This window comes from Hippocampus guttulatus, unplaced genomic scaffold (genome assembly GCF_054856545.1).
Source record: "Hippocampus guttulatus isolate MCC_2025c unplaced genomic scaffold, RoL_Hgut_1.0 HiC_scaffold_52, whole genome shotgun sequence".
NCBI classification, from domain to species: domain Eukaryota; kingdom Metazoa; phylum Chordata; class Actinopteri; order Syngnathiformes; family Syngnathidae; genus Hippocampus; species Hippocampus guttulatus.
Window position 1 is genome coordinate 2,302 of NW_028233911.1, and position 23,467 is coordinate 25,768.

Sequence of the window (23,467 nt, forward strand, 5' to 3'; positions counted from 1 at the left end):
TAAAAGGGCAGCGGTGAAGACTCAATATGACACCGATGGTTGCTTGTGTTTCGTATTCGACAACTTCTGTTGAAAAGTTAAGCGTCCGTATGTCTTCCTGTCAAAAGGGAGGCTCGGTAAGGAAGCGGCGGGCTACTCCAGCACGCTTCAAGACGACCACGTATACGATCTGACACGGTACAGTCTATCCCCAATTTCAAGGTTCGACACCCCCCCCCCCCCCCACTTTGCTCCCTCTCAAGCGCACGCGCACCTCCCTCTTCTTCCAGAGATGTGGGCAAGCCCGGGTGGTTCTCTGAGCATGGAAAGGAATCACCTCATGTGGGTGTCCGCCTGTTACAGCACTCTTGGCTCCCTTTCAAAAGCGAGACAGGGGGCCGCTTTTTTGGATCAGCGTGACTCAGGAAGTCGAAAACAGAAGCGTTCGTCATGACTCCTGCACATTATTTTCCCCACAGATTCCCTAAGAAGAAAATGGGGGCGGAGTGTCACTCTGTAACGGCGCCACCACGGGGATCCGCAGTCGACTTGTCCCTCGCAAAAAAGGTCGCTGGTGCCCGCTGGCTACGCCCGTTTTGCGGATTACGCCAAGCGTGCGGCTTCGTGAATTCTTTGCAAAACGGACTTTTGGCAAATAGGGGGGGGACCAAAGTCGAAGGCACCCGGGAACCGTTTGAAACCATTTCCTCCCCTTGATAAAGAGCAAGAATGATGAACGATTGGCCACTTTTTGTCGATTGAGAATGAGACGGGCTCGCAAAATCAATGGCTCTCAGGTCTCATCAAATGACTCTTTTGATGGCTCCCACACCCATCGCCGTGTCTAGTGACCACCCTGGGAGTCGGCGCAGTTATTCATATATCATCGATAAAACAAGTTGGGAACGTGATGCTTTTCTTTTTTTTAACCGGCCATTAAGTGGGGGAAACATCGATTCTGAGCACATCCTGATTCTTGCGCACGTGCGTGCTGAGAATCCAGCTAAGGGCAGCCTGTCGGCAAACGCGGCGCAGGTTTCCCCCGTGGCTCATCGACAATAGCGGCGTGCCGTTCTTTGTGAAGCCTTCCCTTCGCCCGGTTTTGGAAATTAAAACAACAAGCCGTCATTCGGAAAGAGTGGGGCAGGCGGTGTGAACTCGGTCGACGGCGCGCGCTTTTTCTCTCGGCGCCGCGGCCTCGTCGACGGGCGCTCGGAGATGAGAGTGAGGCGAGTGCAGGAAAGACATACATGGCGTGAGTGCGGCGCATCCCGAAGAACTGCAGCGGCAGCTGCGTAACCGCGACGGGCTAGCCTTGATGCTGTGAGTCATCTGTTCCGATTGCATTTGAAGAAAGCCCTCGGGCGCCTCGACAATACCGCGTCGGGAACAGAAAAGCCAGTACGGGAGAAACAATTACGCTTTTTGCCGTGCCCGAAAATTCAATAGCCACGCGTGCGACTACGGTGCGATGTGGACACTGTAGAAATCGCTTGGATTGATGAAACGGTATTGAACGCCTTTGTCCCATCTGGGCCCGAATGACTCCAATGCACTTTGCCGTCATGCCAATCCGCCGCGAAGCATCTCCGGGGGGTTTTTCTTTTTTTTTTTGGTGCTTTCGACCGTCCTCGTCGTTGGACGAATTCTTTCTGCTCCGCGTGCAGCACTTTGTAGACAGCGGCTTTGATTTGATGAATGTGAATCGTTTGAGCGACAAAAGCTCGTCGTCGTCGCCTCACGCCGAAGCGAATCGAACTGTTCCATTTCAAAACGTACTGATCTTGAATCGTATCGAGATATCCGTCAGGTCATCTTTAGTGGATGGAGACGCACTCCTAACATATACTGTAGCTATGCACCGTATATACTGTATGTATGCTTGTAAATGTATCCGATAGGTATTCGGTTTTTTGTCTGTTTTTAGAGCGTGCTTGCTGGTTGTTTTTTTTGTTTTTTTGTCCATAGATTTCATTTTCCTTTTTTATAGTCTGCATCCGAATACTCAGAAACGCTACTTGATATTCAAAACTCATTCACTCCCAAAGACGTTTTTAAACGTCATTTCAGATTTGGTCTAGAATTGGCTGGCGCTAAATGACTTTTAACATGACCACACACACCAATGAATGCACGAACACTTTTTTTTGTTTGGTTTTTGGACAGGACGGTGTTTTCAATTCATTTTGCACGGCCGTCATTCTGGCTCGCGCTCTTTGTAAATGCAAAGTTGTCATTCAGGGAGCACCGTTACTTGTGCTGTCTGTATTGCTTTCACGGGGCTTTTCATTCGTCAGTCTTCACCGCCTCACTCGGTCCCCCCCCCCCCCCCACCCCTTTCTTTGTCTTGCACGCATGCAAGGCCGGCGAGTGTGGGATTCGAAGGGATGACTCATCCGTCGCACACCTCATCGCCGTCCGACCATATATGGGCTGCCCGGAAAACCCATTTGACCGCGCTAGGAGCTGCGCAGAGGAGCGGGCGATTTTCGAGACGGCATTTAGATCGGTTCCTCGTTGACTGTTGAATTTAGGAGTGGAGACCTAATTACGCTGGCTTTTTTGAATAAATGACATCTGATGGATGAGCGCGCTGCTGCAGCAATGTGAGCATCTGCAGCTTGCAGGTCGGTCCTGTTGGCATATGCGCTCGTGGTAAAAAAGAGACACGTTGAAAAAGATTGCGCTCTCAAACGTTTTCATCATGTGTGCTTCACTCCGAAGCCTTGGCTTTTGCCCCATTTCCGGTTGAAGGAGCTTTTCAAAAGTTGCACCCCGTTCCGGGGACGGGAGAGGTTTCCACGGAAGACAAGACAGCTCTGTACCTCGTGATTGCCATGAAAACGGACGGTAGCTCCGACAAAAATACAAAGGCGCGCGAGGAAATGATTAACGGCGACCGTTTCATCCTCTTTCCGTGCGGCTTAACGACATCCAAGCAATCGCCGCGCCGACGGCGCACAAATAGCAATCGAACGTGCGCACTCCACTTGCGATTCGTCTTTCAACCGTCAAAGCGCTCCGATTCGCCTTGATACGCTCGATATGACCTGCCTGTTCAATCTTGGCGACAGTGGCATTCATTTGACATTTCAGAAAAACGGGTGTCAAACAGGGATGGAAGGCTTGGAACTTTGAAGACGTTTGCCTTTCAAATCTTCCAAGAGAGAGAGAGAGAGCGCTCCTCTTTCTCTGTCCAGCGCTTCGCAAACGACTCATTCAATCCAAACGTAAATCGACCATGGGAAAAAAAAACCAACCCGACAGGGCACACGCGTTACATAAAGAGGCCAAAGATAATCACCGATGTCTATTTGCAACACACAGTTTAATATCAATTGACTTCAAGTGTAATCGCTTTGAAAAAGGACCTGTCAGTTTCGAGCTATGTTCCGAAATAGCAAGGGGCATAAACCGGCTCCCTTGGCGGCGGCACCAATTTGTACTTCAATTTTCATCGCATCCAAGCAATTTGGCGGCGAGCGTCCCACACAAAATAACAACAAAAACAGACGGCGAGCGGCTTGGGCGCCTCTATAAATGGCTCTCTAATTCCGTTTTTCACTGAAGCTTGCCCTATTGGGCCTGCTTCCTTGAGCAGGACCACCCCTTCCATGGGAGGTAATTGGCTCTCAAATTGGATCCGAGCGGGCAGGCAAATGAACTCTATATTTGCGCGGCGTTAGTCAGAGCAACCGCTGACCTGAGGGGGGCAAACTCTTCATGTCATGTCAGATGACTCCCGTGGACAAAATGCGGGTTGACGCGAGACGAGTCTGACTGGCCCAAATAGGCGCGCGGGCTTCGGCGCTCGGTCCGGTTCATCCACTTCACGCTACCCTATGGAAAGGTCACGGCCCATCGGGAACTCCGTTCCCCAAAATACAAGCGCCTTCCGCGACATCCCCTGCAACTTAGGATGTCTGAGCTATTTTCAGGAGCCGTTTAACTCGAGCTGATCAAAAAAGAAGCCCTATTCTCAACCCCCCCCCCCCACTTTTTTTGGTTGCTTTGACATCTTTTCCACCTTTTCTGATCCCTGTTCTTTTGCACTGTGAGAAGAGTTCCATCAACGCATTTGCGCTGTGTGTGAGCTTCATGTGTCACGAGCGTCGGGCGCCAAGCTTCCTGTCCCATTTATCTTTGCCGAATGGAATGAAACACGACTGGTATGACGCAAAAAGGTACAAAGACTGCATCATTTCCTTCCAGTCGCAGACGACTCGCCGACTTGACCGGCGGTTTCTCATCGTCCATCGACAGCTGGGTCAGGTCGGCCGCTTTGAAGCTTTTGCAGGGTTTACATTTCGTCGCGAATGCCTTCCTTTGAGTTGGCTTACCCGTTCTCTTGCTTTTGTCATAAAAATCTTTGAAATCGCAACAAATTGATGGTCGAGATTTTGCGCGATGCATCTCGGAGGCCCCTATTCGATGACCTGCAGATCTTGGTCCTGTCATGCTTGAACCGGCGTGAAAGGCGCCCACGCGTTCTTTCTCTGGAACTTTCTACAACTCTTAAATCGACTTTCAACAGTCACAAAAGCTCTACGGCTTGTCCCTTCTCTTCGGACAAACATGTCCCCTGGCGTGTTGTACCCATGACAGGTTATTGACGCAAATGTATCTCTTTGTTCCTTTGCTTTGGGTTCACGTGTTCCAATTTTCATCCCGAAGGAAAATCCAGCGCAAAATACAAGGCGTTGACAACTGGGTACCAACTTACAGAGCGGTTCACTGTCCCCATGGCAACCCGAAGAGCGGAGCAAGCGATGATGGCACAACGGCGGCGTGTGGGAGAGGGACAGCCAGCTGCCTCGCAACCATTTCGGACGTTCATCTGCACAGAAGCAAGAGGGCAATTTTGAGTTCCACGATAGCACCGCACAAAAACGACACAGCAAACCTACAGCAGCAAGTTTAGGAATTCCATTTCCTGCACAAAGGCAACAAAAGTCGAAATAATCTTTCAACAAATATACACACAATGCTACAAACGGATCAACTCAATTTGCGACTGCGAGTAAGAAAGTGCAATTGTGCGCATTTCTGAGGTCCAGGGTTCGAATCTCGACTCGGGCTTTCCTGCGCCGGGATCGCATAGTCGCCGACTGACTTGTGTGGGTTTTCTCTTGTCCACGTTCCAAACATGCGGTTGCAATGATTGTTTGTCTAAATTGCAATTGGCCGTTGAAACTGAAGGACAGCTTGGTGCAGGATCAGCGGTGAACTGGAGCCCGTCCACCTGACTCCGAACCAGAAGTTAGGAACGCCCTGGACTGGCACATCGAGACACACAGAATTCATATTCCCGCCTTCAATTAACCCGACGCATATGGCCCTTCATCAATGCCCTTCATCCAACTCGAGGCAGCTGCAGAGTTGGTGCCAATTGGTGAAACCGCACCGTGCGTGACGAAAAGTCTCCTTTGTGGAAATGTCACCGATGTTTGTGTCATTGTTTGACACCCACATGCCGAGTCTGACTACATCCTCTTTTGGCTACTTGTGACAGAGAATGACGAACGCGATTGATACTTCAACGTGGCGATCTAATGATGCATTTTGTTGACGGCGATTATCTTTTCTAGGAGGTTAGTCACATTGCTAGTTTTCTGAATGTCACTGCGGACGCGTTCATATTTTGAGGGTTTGTGGTCAGTTTTCTTTTTTTCACCGAGTGGAAACCGATCAAACCCTGCCCGCTCACAAGTCAGGCGTGTTTACCGCGACATCATCGGCCACTTATTATAAAAACACTGTTTCTAAATAATTTGACCAATGTTTTTCAAAGGTCCTTGTTCATGTCGCCGGGTTTTACTGGAACCTATACCAGCTGACTTTGGTTGAGTGGCAGGGTACACCCTGGACTGGTCGCTGGCCAATAAGAGGGCATATACACTGTGTGTGTGTGTGTGATGTCGGTGTGGCTTCAATACATCACTGACACTCAGATGGATTACAGATGGGGTTTTTTTTTTATTACAGCACTGCAACACAGCATGGCGGGAGCGATGGTGAAGCCGCATTCAGTCTCCAACGATGATCACTCTGCATTCCTCGTGGCTCTAACTGACCACTAAAATCTTGTTTCCACTCTTATGAGAAAAGAATATATATACATGTACGTGTGTTATCGTACAGTATTTTAACCAAAGCATTATGGTAGAACGTCTAAGAGTTTTTGCAACGAAAAGAAAGAGAAGACATTCACTGGCGTTTACGAAGTGTCTGTGAACACACCACAGGCAGCAGAGACGTGGCCGCGGCGAATTGCGGATTCGCCCTGATAATGCGGTCAAATAAATGAAAAATAACGACATGGACAACAAGATACAGCAAAATTGACAATAAATAAACATTACCTGCAACACAGTGTGGCGGGAGCAATGGTTGAAGCCGTGTTCCATCTCGGACAACAATCTGCGCAACAAACGAGCATTTGCCAATCAACTCAACACGTAAAAAAATTCAGTGGACTAAACGTCACTTTAAGAACGACACAGAAATCAATGCGCGCTGGGAACAATTAAGGGAACTAATGGAGCACGCCGCGCAGCGGTGTAAGAAAACCAAATTGAAATATTACTCTAGAACTGTGAATCGATCCGCACTAACAACGGGTCGCGACTCACCACTTAGCTTTCGACGTTAGCTCTGACTGACGCTACGGCGGCAAGCAGGTGTCGCACGGGGGGCTCTTGCGTCACTTCCGTCAGCCATGAATAAAGTTTGTGTCACTTTGTTCCAAGAATCGAACCCATGTGAGGCGGACGTGCTAAACCGGTCGCTCAATGTGTCTCCCTGTAACCGATTAAGAAATGTATTGCAAAGCTTTGAATTATTGTTACTTACAAAGTACCAATGTGTCCTTATGTTTAAAAAGCTCTGGGCGTCACAGGAATAGATGTACAAATGCATTTATGTGCTTCATCTATGCTGGGCTACCAGCACTAATTATATCTTTTTTCTTCACCGAGTAAACCCCCCCCCAAAAATTTTTTTCATTTCTTTTTTTAGTCATTAATGTACAAGTAAAAAAAAAAAATCAATGGCTGCTTTTGTGCCAGGACTCATGACGCATGTGAGCAAGATCAATGGGGGGTTGGCAAGAAGGAAGCTCCCAGGGTTGTATTTTTACATGTTATTTTTAGCCGCCGAACCGAGACAAATGCGTAAGTGAGACTTCAACAACATGATGCAAAAACACGGACGACGCAAAAACAAAGGCACGGAATGATCTGTGCCTTTGGCGACGGCCAAATATTTTGTTGGCAGGCATTTGCAAGAAACGGGCGACAGTAAACTTTCGTCATTCCTCCGGTGGGGCGGGACGCACTTTGGCGGCGTGCTCACAATCTACTTTTGGCTCAACGTGAAACCGATAGGCTGCTTAGGGTGCAGTTTACACTCAGCTCAACTCAACGGGGCTGAGCCCCCCCCACCCCCGTTCACTCGCGATCGACTTGGGACCAGACCGCCGGCAACCGGTCGATCGCGCACCCCCGATGTACAAGTGGCGGTGCAAGCTTTTCCCTGAAAGGTCACGATGAGCGCGCACTCAAGATGTGCTGCGAAGACATCTCCCAAAGTGTCTTCGGGCGTCACCGAGTTGTCAGAACAGAACACACGTGAGTCAGTCTGACTGTCAACCTGCCGCTTCCTCATCAAGTCGTCATGGTGACACCCCAAGAAAGAAATCCCATCCAATAGATGGAGCACGACGAGCGGCATTGTCATTCAACATTTTGATCGTGGCGCGTTGGGCGCAGGTAACAGACCGCGGTGGGCAGCGATGGCGATTGCGGTGTATGAATCACGAAAAAGCCCTTCTGGTGCTTGTTTGGAACATCTCCTGCAGCGATGACATCACGCAGAGCTTGCGTGTTTGTTCTGGGAGGCCGCTATGGCCCGGTTCTTACGTTTCTGGACACTGCTTCGTTTGGTTTTGTTTGTTTTTTGTTTTTTGTTTTTTAAATCTACAGGCCAAATTTTGAAGACAAAGCCCACCGTTTCCTGCTATGTTCAGAAGCCCGCCTCGACGTAATTTTCGAGCGGTGCGAAACCACGCATTCCACGGCGTGTCAAATAAGTGGAGTGAACGGGATTCCTTTAGCACTCGCAACGTGATTTCCCTCGGGGTGAATTGCAAGGTTTCGGCTCTGTGCCTCGAATGCAAAGGACGAATGGCGCAGAACGAGGCTGCTTTTGGCCGTTCTAATTACAGCGATGGCGAAGAGTGGGAAGTCTTGCGACGGATGACTCCCCGACATCGTTCTCTTCAGAGCCGCCACCAGCCCACGATGGCGCCGGACCAAGTTGTCATCCATGGGTGCTGCGTGACGTGCGCGACGGCACAGCAGGGCTGGTCGGCGACGGTTGGTCCCGAGCCCGAGCTCACGTGGGAGGAGGTGTGATCTCATTCGTCATTTAAGTGGTGCTTCGTCGTCACACAGCGCCTTGTTGGCCAGATGTCTTCGTCACGGGGGGGGGGGGGGGGCCTCAGACAAATCCCGGCGTCTTTATTTCGGGCCCGACGGATGCATATTTCCAGTGACATTCCGCGCCAACGCCGCCGCCCACAAATTTGCAAAAAAGCAAGAGCAATTATGTAAGACATCATTGGCTCTTAAGCGATCAGTCCTTTCCATGTACCCTTTTTTGTCTTTGTGACTTTGAAACAGTCCTTTCTTGGCCAGATGACTGCAACGCACTTGACTTTGGAGTCAACCGACCCTCCGTGAAGCATTTCCACCTGAGATTAAAAAAAAAAAAAGGCTAAGTAACTCTGCCTGAGTGTCTCTATCGGGTGACCTTTGCCGGTCCAAAGTCCAAATTGAGGAGGACGATTGCAATTGTGACAATGAAAGAAACAAGAATCCACAGAAGTTTGTCATTGCAAACACTTTTTTTTTTTTTTTTACAATTCACCTTTTGTCTCTGCCACGACGTGATTCCTCTCCCCCGGCCAGCGTCCATTGTGGTCAGCGACGCAAATCGGGCCAGGGCGTCATTTAGCGACTTCCAGGCCAGCCGCGAGCTCCTTTCCCGGCGGAGGAGTTGGCAACACCGGGTGAAGGCTTTCCTTAAGGATCAACATCTGATTTCATCAGCTCGTACGACGCAGTTTGACAGGAGAGTCGGGTCTCGAACGCGCAAAGCTGAATCTTTGAGAAACTCCGCTCGTTTCGATCTTTTTTGCTATCAATAAACTGGGAAATTGTTCCGAGGTCAAAGTTGCATCCGAGCGTGCGCGTCACAATGGCGACGGCCTTTTGACGAGACATCGCGCGTCACCTTTTTGTGTCGTCATTTTGATGCTCTAAAAAGAAAGCACATTTTCAACACGTCAAAGGGAAAAAAAAACAAAACAATCGGATTGCTCCTTTGATTGACATGCCGAGTATGGTACTCACCACTCTCCCCGTGAAAGGCATCGCCATGGTAACCAAACTTGACAAACGGAGGCCTCCCGAGCTTCTGCAAGGGTTGTCGGTGCGGCGATTCAACGGCCTAAATGACTCTCGCTGGCCAGAATCTTATGATTTCTTTTTTTTTTCCAGGAAGCACGCACAACGGACACATGGCCGAAATCTGCCTCGGCGAGACGGCATTTATGCCGGCCGTTTCATCCGACGCTCTGCTCAATGGTATCGTTGTCATCCACGATTCGGCTCCATCGTGAAACGTGGAAAAGAGTTTGCGAGCGTGCCTCGACCGTCCGCCGCAATGACAATGACCCGCATCGACCGTCATTGTCCGCCAGAGCCTTCGCTTCCGGCTGCGGCTCAATAGCGAATACTAATGTCATAATTACAGTCACCCGGCAACAGGAAATGGGCTGCCCTCGACGGGGAGCCGAGAGAGCGGACGAAGCCGCACGCTGCGCCGCGAACACGGAAGCGACCCTTGCGCTCAAGGCGTGAGGCCTTGAGCGCAAGGGTCGCTTCCGGAGGAGGGCGAGCGCCCAAGAAAGTTGAAATGATATTTAGCTGATCCCGACCCCGCCTGGAAATCTCAAACTCTTTCACCTCTACAATATAAACACACACACACTCGGTACATTTTCATCCATCGTATAATTCACCGGGAGTGTCGGCATCTTGGCAGACCGAGCTCGATCGGTCGCAGATCAGCGCGACGTGTTGCTTTGTCCCATGTTCGAGAGCGCCCAAGAGAAATGGCGTCCATACAAACCGAAATACTTCCAATTCCGTACGTTTAGATCTTCGGCTCTCGTGAGACGATTTTAGGGAAACCGGCGGAGGACTGAGGCCGGCCGGCCGGCTACAAGAAATACAAAACGCTGCCAAGAAACCCTGTGCTTGACTTTCACATCCTCGGCCTGAGAGAGATATCACAAATTGACGTGTACTCCACTTGTACACGTCCCGACAGCTGAATTTTTCAATTTTGGGACAATAAATCAATCAATCGACCGGAATCCTTTGAAACCTGAAATGCTACTTTGATCGCTCTCCTATGAGGACAGCATTTTTTTTTTTTGTGAATAAGTCCTCCGCTTGGACAAACTCAAACGTGGAGTTTTTGACTCCCATTTTAGCGCCACTGTTAAAATTGGGAAGGCCGCGTGGGGAAACCCAAGTCACCTTTCGGAGCCCGCTTTGAAACGCTGAGCGTTTTAAAGGCAGCGGTCACGGGTTGTTACGCTCGGATCTTTCCTCGATTTCTTTCGCATGCCACGAGGAGTATTCGTAGCGTGACGAGAAGGAGTGAGTACAAGTGCGATGGGAGGACAAGCAGGGAGACGAGAGAGGTCAACATTTGATTGCCTTGATCGGGATTTAATTTTGGCACAAACAAACGGACTCGCAGCCTCCCGCAAAATATGTGTCAAGTATGTCATTACCCTCCCCCCCCAAAGATAATAAACAAACCAATAAATAAATAACCAGTAAAAAAAATAAATAAATGGATGATATGTGTCAAACGCAGATTAACACCAGCCTGCAAAACGGGACATGCCATTTGATATTTGGACATCTTTGTCTTGAAGTGGCGGACTTGGGACTCACACACACACGACAGTTTGTATTTTGGTTGTCTGATATGAGCAAGATAACATTGAAACCAAAATGCCGACATATTAACCCAAGCGTCGTGCCCTCGCTGAACACAAAAGAGAGGGCGGCATTTTGATGAGCCCCAAGAGGGGTCGCTTTTCAAATACATTTGCGGCGAGTGGCGCCGCCTCTGCCGACTCGCCTTCCATCAGCAGCAACAGGAATGGGAATCAAATCAATCATCGTCATCGGCAGCGGCACTTTTTATGAGAGCCAGCGTGGAAACAAAAAAGAAAAATCCTTCCCTCTCACGCCTAACCAATTTCAGGGGGGAAAACGCAGCAAAATGGATCCTAGCAAAATGACAAAGACTAGTGCTCAGCAGGCCTGACATTGCCCATCCCCACTCCAGTACGACACATTTTCTTCTTGGAGTTGCTGGGGAGGGAGAGGGGGAAAAAAACTGACAGCAGAACGCAGCACAAGTGGGAGAAGTCAAACAAAATGTTCAATTCAAGTACGGGAAGATTTTAAAAAGAGCGCGCAAGCCGAGATGAAAATCTCCCATCAAATCAAGTCGATTGCACGGGACCTCGGGGGCCACTTTGGCTCCGTGATCTCCGCCTAGCAACAAGCCAGGTCCACACCTGCCCTGATCTACATTTTTAAATCATTTACAACTTCTGCGGTGAAAAAGGTAAACGTCACGCACATTTTCTTGAATCCTCGTCAACACATTCTTGCCTCCTAAGCAATTTCTTTCCCATCAGAAGCCTGAAAAGGAATCTCCTCAAATATCCAATGGACATTTTCTTTGGACCAACGTTCCTCAAAATACATTTTGTTGAAATCCTTTAGCCATCTTGACAGCTTAGCCAGCGTTAGCGTTAGCGGCTACTAGCTTCCTGTATCTACTGTCACTGGTTGGCTGGTTTGGTCTCAATGTGATGAGAAAAACAACATATTTCATATTTTAGTGTCATACTATCCAACTTTTAGCCGATTTGTCTGATGTAAAGTGCATTGTAAATATATCATCTAGAGGTCGCATGCAATCACTAGCACTCTCACCAGCAGTCACCTGTGGGTCTCGGCAATCTCGAGCAGACACTGGCTGTGGTTGGCAGTTAGTCGAGAAGTCACCAGCTCTTGTTATCACTCGCTCATGATGATTCGTGGTCCCCCGGTGTTCATTAGCTATCGTTTTCGGTGGCTAGCGGATATTTGCAGTCACTCGCGCAGTCTCCAGCGGTTGTTAGCTGTCGTCGCTAGCGCGCGGACATTCGCGGTCAGTTGTTAGCCGTCGTCGGCGAGATCGGTGCACACGCTGTGCTCCGACGGCAGGCTGCCAAATATCCCCGACGCGGCGCCGGTAGCGGCGTGATGGAAGCGCGGGGACGTAGCGGACACGCCACCTCCTCGCAAACCTCCTTCACCCGGCGGCAGGAGGAGCTGCGGGCCGGGGAAGACGTCGGCGACATCGTTGCCGCCTCCTCCACGACGTTCGCAGTGCGAGCGATGTCTCATGAAGCTGTCCCGCCACATAAACTTTCTGCCGCATCCGGCGCAGTGGTACGGCTTGAGCCCCGTGTGCGTCTTCATGTGCTCGGTCAGGTGATGCTTCATCTTGAACTTCTTGCCGCACACGGGGCAGTGGAAGGGTCTGAGGTCCAGGTGCATGTTGATGTGGCGGTCCCTCATGCTCTTGTGCGTGAAGGTCTTGCCGCAGTGGCACATGAAGACTTTAGCCGAGCCGACGCCGCCGCTGACGCCGTCGCCTCCCGGGACTGCGGGCCCGTGCTCCACACTTTTAAAAGCGCCGCCGCTGATCATTCCACCGAGAGGAGGCGCCGCAGCGTCCATCGAGAGCGTTGACGTTTGCCCGTAGACCAGGATCTGGTTGCCCTGCAAAATGCCGTGACAATTTCTTTTTTTTTTTTCCATAGAAATGTCTGATAGCGTTGAATTTCGTTTTATTTGTCAATTTTCAAACTGATTGGACAACGCGTGCATCATAAAACATTCCCGAAAGAGAAATGACTTACCTGCATGTCCAGAGGGAAGAGCTGGGTGCGGGTGGGAACCTGACCCAGGAGGCCCGGCGCGGCTCGGTTGGCGCCCTGGCTCGGGGTCGGACCCGCTGAGGAGTCTTGGAGTTGCTGAGCTAAGGTAGCGTCCAGCAAGCTGCTGGACAACTTCAGGAAGTCCTCGGAAGACTGGCAGTAGTCCATCTGGACGTGAGATATAATGTTGACGTTTGTTTCTTATACTGACCACAACAGATGCTGACTTTTAATGCAATTCTAGGAAAAATTAGATGGGGGGGGGGGGGGGACATTGAATTCAGGGCGTCTCTGCCTCTTGGACTCTCACCAAGAGCAGACGAGTCACCCCGAGCGTCTCTGACCTGCGCTTCGGCGTCTCCTCGCCCGCCAGCCTCTACGGAGAGGGTCCGCACGTGCGAGATGGCAAAGTCACCGGCGTCCCTCTCCCGGCCCGACGCCAGCCCCCTCTCGTCGTCCTCATCCTCCTCCTCGTCCTCCTCGTCCTCCGCCGCCTCGCCACCTTCCTCGCCCGACACCACGATGAGGTCGTGGTCCTCGGGCCGCTCGGCTTTGACCACCACCCACTGCTTGCGGGGCATGATGCTGGGCTGGATGTAGGCGGTGCGTCTCTGCGGGGACGCGTCCCCCCTGACCTTTGTGGGACAGACGAGCGGGGAAAATGATGCTTTTCCACTGATATAAGTTGAGCAGCCTGAAATCCAGAAGGTTCGGGGAACAAGTTGTAAGGTACCTCAACGAAAAGTTTTTTTTTTTTTCACCTGATATGAGGAAACCCCAAAACTGTCACTGACGCCCACGTCCTCCTCCGACACCGAGTTGGATTTCTTCCTCGCGCTTCCTCCTCTCTTCTTGTGCTGGTACGCCGCCGGCTCCTCCTCTTCTTCCTCCTCCTCCTCCTCCTGCTCCATCATGTAGGCCTCCTCCCCAGACGGCGTGCCGTAGCCAGGCGTGTGGCTGGCCATCGCGCCGCCGCCTCCGCCTCCCCCGGCCGAGGTCGTGGCCGCCCCGGGGCTGAAGTAGTTGGTGCTGCTGGGAGACTGGCTCTCGTTGGCCGACGGAAGGCTCGGCGGATGGGAGACTCGCAGGGGCTCCTGAAGGGTTTCTAACACATAAATTTGGAAAAATTCCATACTCATTCTCCAGTGGTAGGGCGGCATCGAACAGCGACACAATCAGGAATTCACGATGTGACACAAAATACCGTCTTCGGTAGTTTGCGACACAAAGGAACCATCTTCACAAAAATAAACAAAGTTCCTTCACTTGAGGCGCATCAAAATTATCAGCTACTAGCCTAAGTAAGGCAATAAAAAACTTGTGTGACGTGCATTTTTCGGTCCCTTGCACTCTTACTTTGAACGCAATTACTTTTATTTTGCTTTGTTTGTTGTGCTAATGAGAATCTGTTCCAGACGACTATAAATTCAACAGTTCTCAAACCAACTATAAAATAGCATCAGTGTCCAATATCATACAAAATTTATGCAATCATATTTCATACTTTCCACACTTGCGTAGGAAGCCTGCATGTCTTGGGACCCCGCCGGCCGAACTTGATCCCGACCAAGACCACTGCAATTAGTTGAGCCGCCACCGCCGCCACCTCCTCTCGCACTTCCCCCCGCAGACCTGCCCTCCTTGAGGAGTTCTGTGCATTTGTCCACAATGTGCCACATCTGCAGGACGCTGCCCACGGTCAGGTAGTTGACGATGTCCTCGCGCAGCATCCTGAGCTGACCCGTGTAGGCGCAGCGCAGCACGCTCTCAAACGCCAGCGGGTCCATCACAGCTGGGATGGACACGCTGGACATGTTCTTCAGCAGGACCTTCAAAGCACAGGATGACGATCGGCGTCATGTCTTTCTGTTACCGCCGGACGATTTGCTTCCAATTACTAGTTTATCATCACTCGTCGGCAGCAGAGTGGCGAATGAGGTTCAGAGTTTGGGCCAGAAATGTGATAGGTCAACCTCACATTTTGATTAGGATTTGTTTTTAATGAGAGATGTGTGACACTGTTCTCACCTGGTCGTGGAAGTACGGCGAGGAGGCGGCCAGGACGCAGCGATGGGCCTTGAACACGTGACCTTGGACGTGGATGGAGAGGTCACACAGGCGACCGTCCTCCCTCTGCTGGTTCAGGCCGTCCAGCACTGAGGCCTGGGAGCTCGGGAAGCACACCTGCACCACGGAATCGCCGCTGCTGCCCACTTCCACCGAAATGGACTGCATCTGAGGTGATCAAAGACGTGGTATGTACTCAAAAAAATATATGAATACAATAAACAATTGGACCTTAATTTATCTATCTATGCCAGTGACATACAGTGACAGGCAGAGCAATTAAATGCTCGAGATAGCAGAAGGTAAAAAAAAAAAGCTGACTGTACACCTGTTAATTTCAAACTGCTGAATTTTGTAAAAATGATCAAACCCATTTCATATTCTGTTAATCTGAGAGTAAACTGAGACAAGGCCATTACTGATTAAGCACATGCTTTTACTGATATTTTTCTTTTATAATTGTCCAAATGTAACATGTATATCCTCCAATAAAATTAGCTGTCAACAAAGTGTGTTTACAAACCACAACTAAAATATTGTTGTCTGGCAAGATAATTTTAAAATACAAATTTTGATACAATCCCTTTCCACGTACATATGTGCCTTTAGCATGCTAGCAGGTTAGCTATTGTAGCCGCCACAAACTAAAAAATGGAGCACCGCCCACCCGTCTTGACCGACCTTCTCGTCTTTTCTAGCCCGAGAAGAGCCCCGCGAGCCGAGCCACGGCGGTCGTGCCAGTCGATCCCGGCGGTCGAACCAGGCGCGGAAATTTGGAAGGCATTTCTGGAAGATGTTTATCTTCCTTTTCTGCAGACGGTGAAGCGGCGCCTTTAAAATGGGCCAGGCTCACGACAGGGAGAAGAGATATATTAACATAGATATCGCCATTTTCTTTGACTGATAAGACGACACCTTCGCCATATTGGATGTGGCGAACAGGGATCTCTTGACAAGAGGGTAGACACTTGTGCCAGGGAAACGTTGAATTTTAAGGTTCAGGGTTTTTTTGGCTCCATAATTAGAGCCGGCCTAGCTATCAAATCGTTGGCTGAGAAATTTTCTGTGAAGATGACTGTATCAGAACTCGTCACTTTATAATATGCCCACTTGAAATGAAAACCACGGGATCAGGTATGAAGGGTGTGTAATGTATTTTATTATCAACCAAATATCCAAGACGCTTTGCTGAAATATGAAGCGACCACCTTAATGAAAAAGGACTCAGAAAGTCTTTTGAAAATGGGATTATAATAACTATTTGTGAATACAATGACATGGCCGGGGATCAATCAGTAACAATACCTTGGCCGAAGGTTACTTTTATTCGATTAAAAGGAAAAAAAAAAGAGAAAAAGTTGTCTTGGGCCCAAGAGTAGGGGCAGCGACCATTTTTGGCTACTTGCGGTTGGCGCTGGCGGTGCCGATCACGCAGTCGTTGACCTGCCAGGGCAACAGAGACAAAGACATCACGTGAGGAAATCTGTTCCTCTTGTCATCCTACGTAAACTGAAGTCACAAAATGTAAAACGAGGCCAGGGTCAGGCTCACCTTGCTGGCGAACCTCAAAGAATTGAGCGTTTCCCCGAAGCTATCCGCCTCTGGAGCAATGTTGACGAACATCAGACTGGAGAGAAAACAAAAAACTAAGTGGCTGAGCAACAGTTAAGAAATAAATAAACAAGAAAAATAAAGACAAGAAAACCTGCGTGTTTCATTTCTTCATTCAGGTTATGTTTTGTGTTTCTGTGCAAAATGTTTTCAAATATGTCCTGGCTTTGAGTCCAGTAATAAGTGAAAAAGGAATCAAAATTTGTCCTCACGTTTTGCTGTTCCCGCTCAGGCAGCCCTGCAACAGGTAGGTGAGCTTAGAGTTCCTGTAAGGAATGTAAGTCTCCTGCAACACGCCAACAAGTGCTCCGTTAGGTACATGAACACGTGGCATGACGACTTCATTTGAACACCGTAGAAGCATTTCGCTTCAAAGTGGTACCTCTACGTCAAGCGCATCTCCAGAAATTGCTTTCAACGTCCGACGACTGACAGGAGAGAAAAACGGGATTGCTCACTGACCTTGTTGGCCAGTGCGGCGATGACGATGCCCAGGTTGGACAGGGAGCCATTGATGGCGGTCATCTCTTTGAAGCGCTCGCCCTGGGACTGACTCTTCAGCATCCGCTCACTCCCTGCTAGGTCCACCAGACACAGGGTGGCTGGGCACACAAGCAAAATTTAAGATGGTGATAGTGTTTAGGAAAAATAAAAAAAAAACATAACACCGGGTCGTGAAACATTTCTTGACAAGATAGCGAGGTGAACAAAATGCTCATTCATTTGTGACCTCTGCTTGCTGAATGCTCACGCAGTGCAGAAAATAACTAAGAAATAGCTCCTATGTTACAATGTTTTGAACTCTATTCGTGTAGGATGTAATTCCCACAGGAATTGATTCTTTATCCTCTGTGAGGAATGACTAAAATCAATGTTGCTGACTGAGAAATGAGCGGTTTGTATAACCATTTCGGGATTTTACTTCCCCCCAAATATGGACACACACACGAGCAGCACAATGTTTTTTAAATGAAGTCCAATATGATCATGTTTCTAATAAAAAACACATTCTTCCATTTTTCGGGCTCCATGGGGATTTAAGCTTGGCACACAAAGCATACGTGCGACGGCGTGCATTTGAATCCGTCGTAATCAGTCAAGCACTCACAGCTGCTTTTGACATCCCTGCCCACGTTGACGCCCTCAATGTCGAGCTGGAAGACAGAATGCGAGCGGGAGGAGCGGTCGTTTTGGGTCGTCTGGGCCGTGGAGCGGTTCTGGTTGGCCAAGGCGATCAAGCACAGGACCTGCGGTGGTCAGAGAGACAGCCATTAGCTTGGTCCATGTCGTGCTAGTGTTGTGTGTGTGTGTGTGTGTGGGGAGCCTGTTGACCGTCTGAAAGTTTGGCTCTGGCGACCCATAGCAGGGGAAATGACACAATTTACTGCCTACAGAGATAGACTCCGCGGGCAGGGGGGTACCTGGTGCTCATTGGAGACCTTCTGGTAGGTGAGGTTGGTGATGGTCATCTTGTTGCTGGTCGACTTGCGTATTTCGTGTTCTGGCCTCTTGCTGCCCTTGCCCGCGTAGAGCAGGTCGCGCAGGCACTCGTTGTAAATCTCCACAAAGCTGGCCGTGAAGGAGAACTGCCGGGAGGACAGTCTGAGTGCATCGCTGGCCGGGGACGAGCGATGCACATCGCCTGCTGCCAGGCAACTTTGACATTTTTACACGTCATCCAATACACAACAGAGAAAGACAGATGGCGACACATGCTCACAGGCAGACGGCACCAACACACACTCGTTCGTGGAATGATCCAGAAAGGCACTCATGAGCTCAGAGACGCAGGCACCCAAAGACAGAGACAGAAAGACATCCAAAGATACGCACTCAAAAACAGAGATAGAGATCTCTCTCTCTCTCTAATATTGTATAAAACCTCACTGAAACTCCATCTCCCGTTTATAAAACTAGCTAATTCTAGCGAAGATGGCCTTCGTTTCTGTGTTTGTCAATTAACACCACATACGATCTTGCGGGCTTGATTTGAAATGGATTTGCTTTGGTATTGCTGTACATACGCAGTCACAGATGAGCAAGACAGACAAACAAAAACACCTCACAACCCTCAATGAAAAATCCCAAACGATTTCTACACAGTCAAAGACACAAACATGCGAATCAACCAACCAACCTCCCAGCCTTGGGCGGCAAGCTTGTGGGTGGCTCTGAAGATCTGCTGCACGGCTCTGGGAATCATGCCGCGGGCCCGGTGGTCCTCGGCCCCCTCCATGGTGTACGTCTTGCCGCTTCCCGTCTGGCCGTAGGCGAAGCAGCACACGTTGTAGCCGTCCAGAGCCGACTGCACCAGCAGGGAGATCTCCTCAAACACCTGCTCGGGACCGAGGCGGAGAGGCAACCGGATCTTAGTCAACGGCCGTCCCGTGGGTTGGGGCTTGATGGCCGTTGGCGTACCTCCTGCTGGGTTGCGTCGGGGCCAAAGACGCGATCAAAAGTGAAGTTGTAGTTCTTCTGCGTCTCGGTGGTCTTGCCTGTGTGAGACTGAGAGCAGACATGTCAGAGTTTTGTTTTTTTTTAAAGCGAGTGTTTCCCTAAAAATAGACATCGTCCTCAGTAACTGGACAGCGATGCCCCCCAATGTAATGAAATATTGTTTCAAGTGTACAAAGTCAAAAAGTTATTTTCTTCACCACACTCCAAATGAAAAACGACTCCAACGCTAGCCAGCAGAACCCGGGTTGACCCGCAGTCTTGCTCACCTCCTCCGTTTTGGCCAGCGTGATGGCCTTGTCGTCGTTGGCTGGCAGCTGGATGTGTTTGCCCAGGCCGCCGCTCACTTGGGGGCGCACTCGGCAAAACACTCGAATGTTGCCCTGGAAGCAATTTGGGAAACATTGAGCGGAGGCTACTCGCATGGTATGCAATCCATCAAAGGGACTTGCCTTGAGCTCCTGAACCGTGTTGTGGAGCTGGCGCCTCTCCATCTCTCCCGCGTGGAGCTCGGACTCCAGGCGGGCCGAGAGTTCCTTGAGCGAGCGCACCTCCTCCTCGGCGGCCCGCAGGCCAGCCTGCGTGCTGGCAAGGGTGGAATCCTGCACCGACAGCCTCATCTGGAGCACAACGCAGCGTCCACGTTGGCCACATGCCACACTGTTTTGTTTTGACCGACATTCTTTGTCTTGGGTTGTAAGAATTTCAAAAGGCCCAAAAAAGTGCCAATTTTAAAGAGATGATATCAGCTGAGCGATTGGCAGGATGGAAAATATGCTCCCCAAAAAGTGTGTACGTGTGTGTGTAGAGGGGGGTCCAATTTTTACTTGACTTCCCTCTATTGGCTTATAAGAGAAAAAACATAACTGTCAAGTTTTGAGTTTGCAAACTAGCTTTTTTCTTCTTCCAGACAATCTAAAATAAATAATTACAAATGTGTAATAAAATAATCAAATTCAAATGAAAATTGGTAATAAAAAAATAAAAATCTTTCATTCGTCCAGTTCAGGACTGGACAGTTCAGCTTGCGGACGGGCGTCACCTTGAGGGTTTGGATCTCAGTCTCTTGACTGTCGCGCAGCGTCTCCATCACCCTGTTTTTGTCTTGCAAGTTGTTGAGCTCCGCCTGCAGCATCTTCTTTTCGCTGCTGACCCTCTCCAACTCCTGCTGGACACCGCAGAGAGCCTGCAGCCTTTCCCGGTTCTCACTGGAATTACAAGGCAACCGTACGGTTGGGGCTTTCTTGCGCGTCAAATTTGGGAGTGGGACAGCAAACGCTGCACCACAGTGACCGTCATGTGTTTTTTTAAACAGCAACTGCAAGAGTGCAGAATGGCGCTGCATCGAAAACATTTGGAAGTTGCTCCTAAAACTGTGGAAGAAGAACTGCCCGAGGCCACCGTGAGATGACAGCTTTCAATAAGCCGGCAAGAGAACAAGAAAAGAAAAATATCATACAAGAGAGAAGCAACATGACTTTGGCCACAAATCGAGGTGCAAAACCCTGGCGTGTGTCCGCACCTGAGGTCCTTCTCCATCTCAGCCGCCCTCGATTGCAACTCGGCAAGGGAGTCCTTCAGATTCTCTCTCTCCAGGTTGGCAGACTTCAATTTGGTCTGGTAGCCCTGCATCTTCCCTTTCATGTCGCTGACCTTGCCCTTCATGTCCCACGGGAGCCTGCGGGGGGGCCCCCCAACGCCGCCTACAGAGCCAAACGATTGTCAGACAGAAGCCCACCCAAAACCCCCTTGGTTTTTCCTAATGTGCACTTCACGTGTGACTCAACTTAGTCTCCAACTCGGGTCCGAAACCGGACAGCGATTTGAAATTGGACCGGCAAATTGGTGCCGTTGTCAACTCTAGTTTCTTTCATCTTTGAAAGTCATTTTATAATTCATTTTGATTCTGTGGCTTTTGACTCAGCATGAGACCTGATTTTTAGTTTGACTGTTTTTGTGCTTTCTATTGTACTGGTTATTAATGACTTGTTTTATTGTTTGTTGTATGAATGATTTTGCTGCATGTGCAGCACTTTGTATACAGCGGTGGTTGCTTTCAGGTGCTCTCGAAATACACTTGAGTTGAGCTTAATGCGGTTGCCTTTACCTGCTTTTGGCTCAGAGGCGGCCACCCCTGCTGTCATTTTGCCTCCCTTTGCTACGGTCGATGCCACAGTCGCTTTGAGGACGCCTGATGGGTAAGATCAAGCGGCAAAGTCAGCCAGAGCGCCGGGTGAGCGTCAACTACCCACCTCCTCTTACCCCTGGAGGGGCCGACGGCCACCGTCGCGGCTCCGACACCTCGCATCGGCCTGGCTGCGGAGGAGACGAGGACAGAGGGGGAACTTCAATCACACAGTGGACGCCTTAAAGCAGGATGAAAATCGCAGTGGATTCACTCGCGCTGTAATGATACACCCAAAATCACGGTTCGGGGTGCGCCTTAGTGTAAAGTTCACCTTTCTGTGCAGCCAGGAAACAAAATTGGGTTTTTGCTCAATTTTAAAGGCAAATTCAAAAGTGTTTTAGGAAACGGCAACATTTGTTTCAACAATGTGAATTACTAGCAGCCCGTCCTTCTACCGAAATGCACCTGCATTTAGGTCGGATCCTTTTATGGGTTAGCTTTGAACAGATCTGAAACCAATGAGTTTGACACCTGCCGCTTTAAATTAGGACCGAGCGAAATAATCTGCCGGTATTTGCGATTGGAGGGCGAATGAGAGTGTCTGACCGGGAATGAACTTACAAACGGGTGCCCTGGTTGCTGTGACGGGTGCCCGTCTGGTGCCCAGGACGGTGGCAGCGGCAGGCGGCTTGACAGCCTCCGGCTCCTTCCGGGACTTCTTCTGCGGTGGTAAACATTTCAAATCAAACCTTTATTTAGACATCCATTCATCCATCCATCCAGACAGACGTCAGTGTGGGCAGCGCATCACTGCAATGATATGTGGTGGCTCACGATTGTACTGAGTTTGGGTGTCTTGTCGGAGATCATGCAAGCGAGCTTGGCGACACGCCGATTTCGGGGGAAAATGGAACCAGTTGAACAATCACTCGAAAGTGTGGCAGGGATTACAACTGGAACGGTTTCTTAAGGTGCAAATTTAGGGTGGCATTTAGCCATTGAAGACTACATGAAAATGAGCCGGCGCATATTTGTCTTCAATCGATTACAATTGTATCGGTTGTTTCAACTGTTTGCGTCTTTCAACGTGTTGTTTTGACATGAAGCTCCGTTGAGTTGTTCTATTTTGAACAGCCCTCTGGCTCGGCTTCGGTTGCTTGCTCTCTAACTGAAACTAAATTACCTTGAGTGCACGTCAAGAGGGCTCAATTTCTTCATCCCGCGCGTGAAACGGAGAGAAAACGGCAAAGGTGTTTTACCTGAACAGGCTGCGCATCCGGAAAGTTCTCCGAGTTGGCGAGGACCCGCTTGTTCGCCATGACCGGCAGTCGAGACATGTCTCGCTGGCTTGAAAGAACAGCCAAAACGTCGTCAAAACACCGCGGATGCTAGGGAACTAAACAGAGTTAGAAACGTGAGCTTCGTGAGTACAAACAACTTTTCCCGAAGTTAAAATGTCCTGGTGCGGATTTGCCTGCGAAGTCTCCGGCGGTTAAAATTTGAACGGCAACTGTTTGAATGGCGCCGCAAATGGGCTGTCGTGATTGGCTGAGCCCGCATCTGACCGCGCCTTCGCTTTTTTTTTTTTTGGACGCCTTGTTTTTGTGTTCGGAATGCACCACGCGCCAAAGGGGCGCTGGTGGTCGTTTTTATGTGTTCACTCTGAGTGGCCTCATTCAATTGACTAATACCATCAAATTAGGATGTCTTTATTATGTTGGGCTTTTGATTGCGTCACGTTTTCTAAGCAAAACAATACAGTCCGTCGATATTATTAAGCTCGCAATCGCCGACCACGTGATCGGTTTGAACTTCATTTGGGTCATAAACACGACCGACGTCCATCTTAAAAGTTTTAGCACTTTTGTTGCTAGATCAGGCGACTTTTCGGACGGAACTAGCAACCCCGCGTCCAAAAAGCAGCAAATGTAGCTATTTTTAGCAAAAGTGACCCAAAAATGCTAAAATACACCAATTTCTCCTTGAAGCGACACAAAATACATTTTTGTTTCCGGGTCAGAAAAACAACTGTCCAGCTGCAAAAAGTGTGTTGAAGTAAGTTTTCTTTTTTTGTCCAAGAAAAGTTCAGAGTACAAAGCTGGTCAGAATGTCTCAAATTTAAACTCACAGTAGCGTTAAAATCT

At 49.6% G+C, this 23,467-nt stretch overlaps 2 protein-coding genes across 5 annotated transcripts; both read right to left on the reverse strand.

Moving 5' to 3' along the window:
- Positions 1-10,770: 10,770 nt before the first annotated feature.
- Positions 10,771-15,968, reverse strand: LOC147184908 (zinc finger and BTB domain-containing protein 22-like). Its single transcript, XM_086104673.1, has 7 exons — positions 15,812-15,968; positions 15,092-15,298; positions 14,568-14,892; positions 13,825-14,168; positions 13,408-13,698; positions 13,046-13,231; positions 10,771-12,905 (listed from the first exon to the last, which is right to left on the reverse strand). The coding sequence occupies exons 2-7, from the start codon at positions 15,296-15,298 to the stop codon at positions 12,297-12,299; spliced, it is 1,962 nt and encodes a 653-aa protein (XP_085960799.1). The 5' UTR covers positions 15,812-15,968; the 3' UTR covers positions 10,771-12,296.
- A 301-nt stretch (positions 15,969-16,269) lies between these two features.
- On the reverse strand, positions 16,270-22,815 carry LOC147184909 (carboxy-terminal kinesin 2-like). 4 transcript variants are annotated; one of them, XM_086104675.1, is made up of 16 exons: positions 22,583-22,815; positions 21,945-22,044; positions 21,458-21,511; positions 21,303-21,386; positions 20,718-20,898; positions 20,238-20,403; positions 19,648-19,815; positions 19,465-19,578; positions 19,160-19,246; positions 18,879-19,076; positions 18,163-18,327; positions 17,850-17,988; positions 17,204-17,343; positions 16,954-17,027; positions 16,682-16,757; positions 16,270-16,573 (listed from the first exon to the last, which is right to left on the reverse strand). In XM_086104675.1, exons 1-16 carry the CDS (start codon positions 22,658-22,660, stop codon positions 16,529-16,531), a joined length of 1,869 nt encoding a protein of 622 aa, XP_085960801.1. In that variant the 5' UTR covers positions 22,661-22,815; the 3' UTR covers positions 16,270-16,528. The 4 variants fall into 4 exon arrangements, with proteins under 4 accessions (XP_085960801.1, XP_085960800.1, XP_085960803.1 ...); XM_086104674.1 differs by having other exon boundaries at positions 19,465-19,815; XM_086104677.1 differs by lacking the exon at positions 22,583-22,815 and having other exon boundaries at positions 19,465-19,815; positions 21,458-21,561; positions 21,945-22,560.
- Positions 22,816-23,467: the final 652 nt, after the last annotated feature.